This window comes from Euleptes europaea, chromosome 2 (genome assembly GCF_029931775.1).
Source record: "Euleptes europaea isolate rEulEur1 chromosome 2, rEulEur1.hap1, whole genome shotgun sequence".
NCBI lineage: Eukaryota > Metazoa > Chordata > Lepidosauria > Squamata > Sphaerodactylidae > Euleptes > Euleptes europaea.
In genome coordinates, this window is record NC_079313.1 from 43,047,272 (window position 1) to 43,058,448 (window position 11,177).

The 11,177-nt window shown below is 40.9% G+C and overlaps 1 protein-coding gene across 1 annotated transcript; it reads right to left on the reverse strand.

Moving 5' to 3' along the window:
• Window positions 1–11,131, reverse strand: TRMT13 (tRNA methyltransferase 13 homolog). The gene is made up of 11 exons (XM_056845501.1): window positions 10,997–11,131; window positions 10,353–10,399; window positions 7,943–8,009; window positions 7,282–7,344; window positions 6,284–6,356; window positions 5,908–6,014; window positions 4,279–4,446; window positions 3,929–3,995; window positions 2,076–2,150; window positions 577–988; window positions 1–239 (listed from the first exon to the last, which is right to left on the reverse strand). Exons 1-11 carry the CDS (start codon window positions 11,129–11,131, stop codon window positions 44–46), a joined length of 1,410 nt encoding a protein of 469 aa, XP_056701479.1. The 3' UTR covers window positions 1–43.
• Window positions 11,132–11,177: the final 46 nt, after the last annotated feature.

An 11,177-nucleotide genomic window follows, 5' to 3' on the forward strand; every position in this document is an offset into this window, starting at 1 on the left:
TCTACACAGCGCATGTCCAGCCACTCCAAAATCCTCTCTTCCTTTAAGAAGTTGAATGAGGTAATGAAGACTGATATGGTACTGCTGTCAATAGCACATTTTCTAAGGACACACTGGGCTCTGTGTAGTACTGCAAGACAGCATCATACCCTCTTCGCTGTAAATATTCAATCCGGCCATGATCTATCAACAGTTTACATAGGTGACCTATTTGCTTTCGTTCCTCAGTGGTCAGCAGCCTAGAACCAAAGGGGAAAAAAAGTTTCACTGCAACATAAAGGTTGGGAGTTGTTGTTTTATTCTTGTTAAATTGGAAATATTTTTAACTATTATTGTAAGCCACCTTGAATGAAAGGTGGGACATGGATGTTTTAATAAACACATAAATAAATAATATCTCATTTCAAGGAATCAAGATATTACATCAGATTTCGAATGTTTTAATGCAAGCGAAGGTCAAATTTTCTTTAAATGTGAAAGCCTTGTCATCCCTACCTTGGATCTCAGAATCTAGGTCTCTAGTTTGAAAGATTATCACTTACATAGAGCATACCTATACTACAAATAGTCACTTACCCTTGTAGACTATCTGAACTGCACTCCATGCTTCTGTCATGCAGGTCATGTTCTTCAGCCTCACTCTCCGTTTCAATTGTAGAGGTTTGGGGACCACTTTCTCTCATGCCACAAGTGGCCCAGCTTGTAATTCTTTTAAAATAATTGAATTCTGTTGCCCCAAGCCCTACCGTGGCAAAAAACTCTCGTCCCACGTAATGCTTCCAGTCGCACCTGTGATGGCAACACAGTGCAATAACAATGCCAGCCACAGGGCTCCAGTTCTCAGCTACAGACTTGCTACATGATTCACTGGGAGAACTATCAGGTCTGCTGGTTCCATCACTCTTCCAGCGTTTAGCAGCTGGACTTTCCCTTCCATTATCATCACGGAGGTTTGCATAGGTTTCAACCAAACATCTCAGAGCAAGATCTGTGAACATACAGATAACCATTATTTGAATTTTACTCAACATAACTAACTAACGCACATAATTTTTACAGTATTTTAATATAATAGTTGATGCCTAGAACATCCTTTTCCCCAGTGGTTTCAGAGAGTAGCAGTAGAACAGCTAGATTTGAGCCCAGTAACACCTTCAAGACCACTAAGATTTTCAGAGTACATGCTTTCAAGAGTAAAAGCTCTCTCCATCCGATACTGTTCCCACAATATTATCTATACACAACAGAACAATTTGGTTCATTAGGCTTCTGGGGTAGCATTTTCTCTGTTCAGCTTACTGCCATTTTGTTGAGTTTAAATGCGAAAAGGTCGTGATCTTGTGGATTATGGCTCACACACACAAAGACTCTGAACATGTAGCTTTCTTTTAACAAAACATGTTTACTATATTATAGGGAGGGTAAACTTGGGATACAAAATAACAACTGTCATGTCGCTCATAACTTAAGGAAGAAGTGTTTATAGATAGTAAGTCTCTCTCAACTACAAAACGGCAGTTTAACTGCTGCTTCTTGGAATGCAGCTGAACATCACATGACCAGTACCAACTTAACTGACAAATCAACATTGGCTAAGTGGCCAGCACTGTTCCCTGTGACTATGCAAACAACTATACACATTTAACTATCTTTGTTGTCCTGACTTAGACAAAACTCGCTGTCTAATTCCCAACACTAACAGCCATGCTCTGTGCATATTTGCTCAGAAGACAAACCCACTGAGTTTCAAATGGACTTTCAGCCAAATAATTGCGCACAGGACTGCAGCCCAAGTAAACTACATTAATTTAGTGTATATTTTTAGTTACTATCTGGTAAACCTCATTACTCTGTTTCTTCAGATTACTTATGGTTACCTTTTCTTAAAATTAAAATGACTGTTTTAAACAGATCCAGTGTATTCAGAATCAAAAAAAGGTAATGAAATCCCTAAAAGAGCCTGCCCTAGATCATGTGAGCAGATGGTTGTGCGTAATTTTAAGCAAAGTTAGCCTTTCTGGTGTACATTCATCTGTCTTCTTTTCACCAATACTGATAGCCTGTACAATTTTTACCTGTTGCAGAGCCACATACATGCTTTCCAATGCCTATTGTAGGTAGTTTCTCTTTCACAAGAACTGGTACCTTATCTGAAAGACAGAAACCCAGTCTAAATTACTTTAAGGGCCCATTTCTGAAAATTGGGCCCAAAGGCCTTAGGAGGCCGACTAATGCCTCCACCGGCGCAGGGGCCCACACCGCAGGCGCCCGAAAGGCACCCACCAGCATTAGTGGCCCCAGCACCGGTGTGCAGGGCTGGGTGCAGCTCCCCAACCGCTGCCACTGATCGCCAACACAGGCTGTGGCGACGAGCCGGGAGGCGTTCCAGCGCCCCGGGAGGTGTTCCCAGGGTGTAACCGCGCCAGCCGCGGGGCCGACGTTATTCAGCCTCCCGAGCACGTTCGGCTCAGGAACGCCCCTTTTTATTTTTGTAAATTGGGCAACCCTATGAAGGTTGCATGGGTTTTTGGTGCTGGGCAGAGGTTTCGGAGGCAACACCGCCAGTTTGCCTCCTAAGCCCAGGGCGGGCATTCCTTTTGGGAATGCGCTGTTAGTCTGCCTCCTGAATAATGTAGATACAGCATGTGCATGACAAAAGATAAACTACAGGCTGAAAAAGTACAGAAGAACAAGCAGTTTTTAGAGCCTATTCAATTAATTAACAAACAAATCAGACACATGTTCGTAGTCAAAGGTATCCACTATTCTAACGTGATACAGCACCTTCAATCCATGTTGTTCAATGCAATGAGTTCATTTTAGCCTCAAGAAAATATTTTGTAAATATAATCTACAAACTAGACAGTGTGATTGTTCAAGCTGCAAAGCAAACAAATACAATAATCCACACTATATCAAAGCAGTTTCACTGTGTATTTGACCTGGCTTCTAATTATTCACATCTTTATACCTCATGGACAAAAATGACTAGCCCCTTAGGTGCTTTCTTGCCCTCAGGGCATAGTCATCTGTTTTCTTGAAGTGATTCTGGGCAGGATTCAGCTAATGAAATCCTCCAATGGGAAAGACCAATGGAGCCCACCATCAAGCAAACAATGATGGTGGCCTTTACACTACCAATCATCCTATTTAGAAGCCTTCAGTCTTCCTCCAACGTAAGTGGCTCTTTCTCCAGCAAAAGTCTTCTTATGCTGAAAGAAGTCTTCAAAATTGGCTGCATGTCTGCCATCTTCTGGGTGTAGAGTAGGGGTCACTGGGGCTGTGAGGGGGGAGGGTAGTTGTGAATTTCCTGCATTGTGCAGGGAGTTGGACTAGATGACCCTGGTGGTACCTTTCAACTTTATGATTCTATGCCAGTGACAATATTTGCCTCTCTCATCAACAGGCTTTGTTAGATGAATCATGGCCGGAATTACTCTCTCAATGATCCAGATTCAGAATTACCCTTGCAAATTATCAATCTTTATTGTTACAGTCAAAGAACATCATACCCTTGCAAATGAAAAATTGCTGATTCAACCCAAAATGCATTTACTTTCCCTCCTCTATTCCCTTCTGTGCACGCACAGGGACAAGTTGCTATTACAAAGCATCGAAAATATGTGTGTGGCTCCCAGACATCCAGCCAACATGCCCTTTGGTGCAAGTTGTTCATAATTTAACATGCTGTCTAAGAAAAAAATAACACTGAGACAAGTTCAGCTGACAAATAATGGTATGTACCCCAGGCTACTCTGGTAAACATTTGAAGCTGGCTTGCCCTGTCCAACACTCTAGTTACCAAATCACATAGGCTCTGAGCCTTAACTGAGATTAATGAGGCTGATTTTGCCTTAATTTGTTCAAAAAAACATGTTTCCTGCACTGTTTTCTAAAAACACAGGGCAATGTAATCAATGCAACTTACTTAAGCACAAGTGCTGTATATCAACTTGAAGTCTTTCAAAGCTGTTTTTTCTGTGCTTCCCATCTACCTGTGTAAACAGAATAATCTGTGATTATGAAGTCAGCATCTTATTTTTATCTTGCTCAGCAACATATGGTTCCATTTTATCACTAGCTGTTTGGAAACAAAAAATATTACGCAGTAGAAAATATCAGGTCATTTATTGCTATGAGATTGTTAAACTTAATAAGTTTTGCTTTGAAATCACTTATTTTATTGGCAATCTTCTTTCTGTAAAAGAAACCAGTAAATTATAAAATATGGCACAATGCCAAAAAAAGGGGGGGAGATAAGAAAGCTTGCAATTGTACCTTAAATCTGGTAGTTGCTCTTTCAACAAGAAGGAAGTGAACATCTTTAGCATCTTGTAAGGCTATATCAACCCAGTGAGACAGCTTTCCTCGTCCAGCTCCAAATTCAACAAAACATCTCTTTGGTCCAAGCAGATTTAATCTTTCCATGATACCTAATATAGAAGCCTGCAGACTTCAAAAGATTATTTTATGAACCCAGGAAACTAGTTTTCTGTTATATCTGGAAGAAAATATTAATACAACTTATGGTAACTGTATTTTCCATAGCTTCTACTATGGCTAGTTTTTTTAAATGTTTAGTTCTTAAAGCTGTATGCACAAGGAAACAATAATTAAAAAGATAAAGTAAGCAGATATATATGTATCTCATATACACATACAAAATCAAATGGCAAGTTTACACTGAATCCACTGAATAATTATATTATTCTAGGGTTTCCCCCATTTATAAACATCTTAATGCCTTTGAAAAGACATGAAACAAAGTTTAAGAAATTCTTAAATTTTCCCCAACCATTCTTTCTTAGGAATAACTTTGTTTCCAAACCTTTGCAAAAACCAGCCTAGCAGCAGTTATATATAAAACAACAACTTGTTTACCTCATGATAAAGAACCCACATAATGAAGGCGAAAAAATAATGGGGCACGTGGAATGAACATCCCTACTCCTTCCGAAACACAGTGGCAATCATATTCCAATATTACTGGACACAAGGGCCATTCCTCTGCCGACTGAAGAAATCAAGCTTCTCAGCAGCACAGACCCATCAGCTTCCTTCCTGATTCAGATACATCTTTGGTAAAGGCCAAGGTGATAAGTGCCACTAATTTACACTGGCTAGTTCTGATGCTTATAATTACGGGAGGACAGAGATACAAACATCTTAGGAATCAGGGACATCATAGCTTTCTGTATGGAATCTCTTTAGTTCCTGTGCAAAAGGTCCTATTAGAGAGGTAAGAGAGAACTCCTATTGGAGATGGGATTTGAAGATCAGATGACTACATGATTTAATCTCAGGAGATTCAGGTAGTAGTAAATTGCTGTCTACTATTATTATTAATACAACAGTTACTTTTAGCATCTACTTTTAAGAGATGGATTTATTTCTTGTTGAAACTCAGAACAGAAAAATCAACAAAAACTCTGTTATGTATACAGCCTTTAAGAAAGAAAATTAGATTCAGCAGCAAATGCCTAATAAAGGTTCTGAAATTAATGAGATTCAACAGCACTTTCACAACATCTGCAGATAATGCTTAAACTGAGAAATAAGTACAAACTGTTAAAAGAGAAGTGCTTTAGAGCGGTGGTTCCAAACCTTTTTGAGTATGAGAACCCCTTTTTTAACATAAAAAAGGGTTTGCGGACCCTCCCGTATGATAGCAGTTGTACTATTAGTATCTGTTGACTGAGAAAATACATAATGACAAAAAGATCAAAATGACAATTCTTAGAGCACAGATGGATTTCTGGGCCCCTTGCTGCAGCCCCCCAGGGGTCCTCAACCCACAGGTTGGGAACCACTGCTTTACAGGAAACCTACTGGTAATGTGAATTAATCGGAAACTAACTAACATTATGATAAAGACAACAATGTTTACTGCTAAAAGAGATACTCTACCTGCTGTTTCAAATGCTTAAAAGCAGAACCTCCATTTCTGGGGTCATTTAAGGCTTCCTGTAAGGCCTGGTGAGAACAGATTTGGTCTTCAAGAACAGATTTTATACCTGTAAAAGACACTGAATTATTCATCTGAGCTTCATCTGAAGCAGTCACAATCCTGACTCCCATATAAATATGTGGAAAGAACTTCCTTCTAATGAATTTGTTTAAAGGTGAATTCCCAGGGCCAGAAATCATGGAGAGATCAATCATATTAATAGATATTTTAAGTAATTATTAGTTAATAGTTGTTCTTATTGTTACAAAATTTTAAGTATGTCATCTTTGCTGGATATGCCACATAAATCCAATGTAACAAATAAAGCAGACATACCATTACTTGCTCTTTTCAGCTTTCTAATTAAGTCCTCTAACTCTTCTTTAGAGAGAGCAGAAATAGAAACCTGCTGGAGAGTATAGGAAGACATACACAGTTTCTACTTTTCATACAACAAAAAAGGAAGCTTGCTTGTAAATTATAGCTACCAGTATAAGCCAAGAATAAAATTTAAATAAGCAGCAGAGAATTTGGCCTGATCCAAATGATGCAGTCACCAGAAAGAAAAGACCCATTCACATTCTGCTACCCTGCCATGATATTCTATCGTTTTCTATTAGACTATCCAGTTACTTGAAGGAAAGCAAAAGGGAAACCAACAGATTAATAAAGATTGTGCAGTTCACCCAGATCTACATTTCTGGCTTCAGTAAAAGACCAACAGTGAAAGGCTTGTACTAATGGATCCCCCAATATGTAGCTCATAGATGTAAATGCACACATATTGGCTATTTTTGAGGCTATTTTTTCATTCTCTCTGCTGCTATTTTTATAGATGTTAATACCAAATTGCAAGTGTTGACTGTACTGCATGAACATTTACTTCCATTAATCATGCATATGATTGGACTACAAGTCCAAGGAGACTTAGTGGGAATTATTTCTAGTAAAGATGCACAAAGCCTGTACAAGTCTGTGGTGATATGGGGTGATAAGAGAAGACCTGCTGGATCTTGTACAAAGGCTATATTTCAAAACAATCAGAAGTACACAAATCTGCCCAAGAAAGAGCCTAACCATAAAGCAATGTGACTTTCTATGTCAGAATTTACATATATCTGAATTTACAATCATATCTTACTGGATTGTCTAGTCTTGTGCAAAACCACGATCATAGTACTGAAAAAAACTGTTATGGTTAACACCTCAAGAAAGGTTCCCCCCACCCTGCACTGATACACTATTCTTCTGCAAGAGCACACTATAACTGAAAGACACTCTTTATTTCTTTGATTAACATTTATAATATACATGTATTTAAAACAATTATTCACCTTTTCCTCAGGCAAATCTGTTGCTTCTTTCAAACCTGCATTAATATCTTTAGCAAAGTAGACCTTTAGAAAATCACAGGAAAAATATCATGTTAAAGTCCAGTTATGACAGAACAGCATAACAATAAGCCTATCTCACGGTAAAAGGCTAAATGAGAAGAAAAGCCTGTTTATTTCACTAAAATAAAGATATCCACAATGGTGCGATTTCATATGAACAGTGCTCAGGGACTTTGCTACATAGGGGAAGGTGAAATGAAGAGTTTTTGTGTTCCATGACCAGAATAAAAAGTCCTTAATGGAAACACAGGTCAGTGTCAATTCACCTTTCACGGGGCTTTAATGTTTGACTAAAAAGACTTAACATTTAATCCTATATCTTCAAAATGGGTCCCTAATATCATTTGTGCTTTTCTTTCAGCATCATCCGTTTCTTATTAGGTACTTCTGCTTTCACCCCCTTTGCATAATCCAATACCCACAGTTTTAAATGAGTCCAATACTCAATAGATAATGTATTTATTAGTGTACACAAAGCCTACATACAAATGAACGCAGCCAATAGGATGCTGTGTAGGTATATCATTGCATAAGGCAGACTGTCCTGGGGATTGTACTTGCCCCTTCAGTTCCTACAAAAAGCAATTCCAAGTACACTTACAGGCTTTGGCTTCTCTCTTGAATTACATTTTCTCAAGTGTTTTTGTAGCTGATCTTCATATACAGTGCTAAGATCAGAAACAGAAAGAAAACAAGATGTTCACCATGTGTGGTTTAAAAACCCCCCGACCATTTCTCTCCCCTCCCCAACTGTCTGAAAGTAAAATAAAAATTGATGGGCAACTATTAAAACAAATTAAAAATACAGTAAAAAATAAAAAGGCCACAGAACTAGATTAGCACCCCACCAGACACCTTAAACTCTCTAGAAAAAGGAAGGGAAGGAAGTAGCCTGCTTAAGTGGGAGGTGACCGGCAAAAATGCCATTGAACACATGAAGGTGCCTCATACAGAATTGGACCATTGGTCCATCACGATCAGTACTGTCTACTCTGTAGAATCTCAGGCTGAGGGCTTTCACATCACCTGTTACCTGATTTTCTTTTTTAGCTGGAGATGCTGCGAACTGAACCTAGGGCCTTTTGCACACCAAGCAGCTGCCCTATCATTGAGCCACAGCCCCTTGCCCATCGCTTTTGATGATTGCTCTTCTAGGTTGGTTATGCATGGTTAGTAGGCCCCTGGTTCGACCCTCTCTTGTCTCACAGTTTTATATCCCGAGACTGGAAAACCTCATGCATGGTGTTGCTTGTAGTTAAGAAGTCCTGGATAGTCTCTTGAGCACAGCATAATCACAAGGAGAAATCAGGAAGTGCCTGAGTATTTAAACTCATTTAAACACTGCATTGTCATTGGCAGTACTGCTTACTCTGACAAAAATGTCATCCTGCCCCCTCCCCTTTCCCCCCTCTCCACCCCATGATTGGCCATTTCACAACGCAAAATGGAGTACAGAATTGCATCCACAAGAGTAAAAATGGAGGAGATTCTCCTTTGTACACACACTGCTGAAACTGGCTAGAATTCCTGTGAACCACACAAAAGGAAGTGGGGGGATCTCTGCAGTTGAACACACAATGACTTGAATGGGCAAGTTCACCATTCGTCCCTGTGAATCGCACAAAAGGAAAGGGGGGGAACTCTCCGTGGTTGGACACACACTGCTGAAAATCACTAAAATAGAAGCCTCCTTCTTTGTGCCCCCTCGCTGTGGTCTTTTCTTCTTCTGTCACTCCGATGGAATACCAATATATCATCATATCATCCAAAATACTATTAAAAATTGCTGAGCCAGCGGAGCTTAGGATCGGGCACTCACTTGCCCCCCCATGGGTAAATCATCACCCAAATGCGGGGGGGGGGGAGGTGAACGTACAATCCTAGCCTCCACTGGCTCTCTGTGATTTTTAATAGTATTTTGGATGATATGATGATATATTGGTATTCCATCAGATCAGCAGGAATTTTTTTTTTTAAAACGTGGTGGGGGGGGGCACAGAGAGGGAACCAACCACGGCTATCTCCGTCCCCGATGTGGCTTCCTGGGGAATTGTGGAGGGGATGGCTGAAAGAGGAGTTGGAGGAGGGGTAGGAGAATGGGGGCGTGTCGTGATGTGGGAATTTGGACCCGCGGCTGAACTATACACCTACGCACATCCGAGATAAGCTCGGAAGTAAATTTATTTCCAGGATAAAACAGTGACTGGAAAACCCAGGGAAATCATGGATCGTAAGCAAGCTGAGCCACAAGGGAGGGGAACATCATGCATAATCCCTGCAGAGAATTGGGACATTAGCAAGACATGAATCCATCTGTCTTTAAGTAGCGGAGAGTGAATTCAGACAAGCATTAGTATGTAAATGTTAACAGTATGTAAATGTGAATAGCAGGCGTGATGGGATTAGGTATGCAGAAGAGTCTGTGACCTTGCATTCATGGCTCATTACCAATGCTGATTTCTCCACGCCCATCTCCCCCCTGGAATTCACAGACTCTTCTGCATACCACACCTAATCCCATCACGCCTGCTATTCACATTTACATACTAATGCTTGTCTGAATTCACTCTCCTCTACTTGAAGACAGATGGATTCACATTCTAGCTGTATGTGAAGAAGTGAGCTGTGGCTCATCAAAGCTCATACCCTACCAGAAAATATTTTTGTTAGTCTTTAAGGTGCTACTGGACTCTTGCCCTTTTCTATTACTGCAGACACACTAACACGGCTACCCACGGTGAATTATCTTTAGGAAGGAATGTAAGTCTGACTTTTTAAGAAAGAGCCGTTGATTAAATTAACTGGTTGGCATCTGAAGAAAATTTGTATGACATGTGTATTTCATTGTGCTTTTACTGGTTTATGATATTTTAAGGTTTTTTATGGGTTCTTGTATTATTTTCATGATGTAAGCATCCTTTAACCCTTCTCGGGGGGTTGGGTTAAAAATGATCAAATAAATAATAAAAATGAGAACAATGCCCATATTAACATACATTAAACTTGCTTACTGTTTTGAATCCAGAGGGCACGGAATTCTTTTCCTGCCGTTTTCTTCCTGATTTAAAAAAAAAGGAAGATTTCAATTTGAACTCTGCAGTCGTCGTTTTAGACCACAGGTAAGGTATGCAACGCATCTAATGAATTTCTGAATTGCACAGATACATAATAAAAATCGGCCTGTCGAAATCTCCCACTGGTAGGATAAAGCCACACCTGCAGAATCCGTACCTGCTGCCACAGAGCCTAGGCAGAAAAATCCCAGAGCGGTTAACCCTAAACCTTAAAGACAACATTTTACTCCAGCCCACGCGCCCATTTCTTCAGATGCGGCCGAGAAGGATTTATGCGAGAATTAAATTTTGTTAGCTTTTGAGGTGCTTCCAGGCCTTAAATCGCAGCTACATTGGAAGAGGTCTGGAATCCCGCGTCACGAACGAGCGTGACTGGGCATGCGCACAGCGGCTCCTCCTCACTCCGCCCCTCTCTCTCTCTCTCTCTCTCTCTCTGAGAAGTGCCGTTTTCACTGCCGGCATCTCGAAACAAAACGAGCCGGGGTCCCAAAACAGGTCGGGCTCGTCCCCAAACCGGAGCCCTTGCCGCCTCTTGGCCCGAGCCCGGTCGGGTGCCCCCACAGCCCGTGCCCGGCTACTACCTCCTGGGCGGCGTGCTCCCCACAAAAGCGCCTCCCGGACGCCGGCACCATCTTGCAGAAGCGCCTTTTCCGCGCCACGAAATAAGCACACCGGCCAGGCCGAGAGGCCACCGGCGCGCCGGGCCCGTCCGCCATCTTGCCTCTCGGCTCCTCCTCCCTCCTCCGTCGGCCCGGCCCTTCC

What these genes read in the sequence shown, in the direction of transcription:
- TRMT13 (XM_056845501.1), bottom strand. Translation starts at nt 11,131, where the DNA reads ATGGCGGACGGGCCCGGCGCGCCGGTGGCCTCTCGGCCTGGCCGGTGT. An exon ending in CAAGAGAGAAGCCAAAGCCT is followed by an intron (nt 7,345 to 7,942) that starts GTAAGTGTACTT and finishes GATTTTCTAAAG; the next exon opens with GTCTACTTTGCTAAAGATAT. An exon ending in AGTTCAGATAGTCTACAAGG is followed by an intron (nt 240 to 576) that starts GTAAGTGACTAT and finishes CTTTGGTTCTAG; the next exon opens with GCTGCTGACCACTGAGGAAC.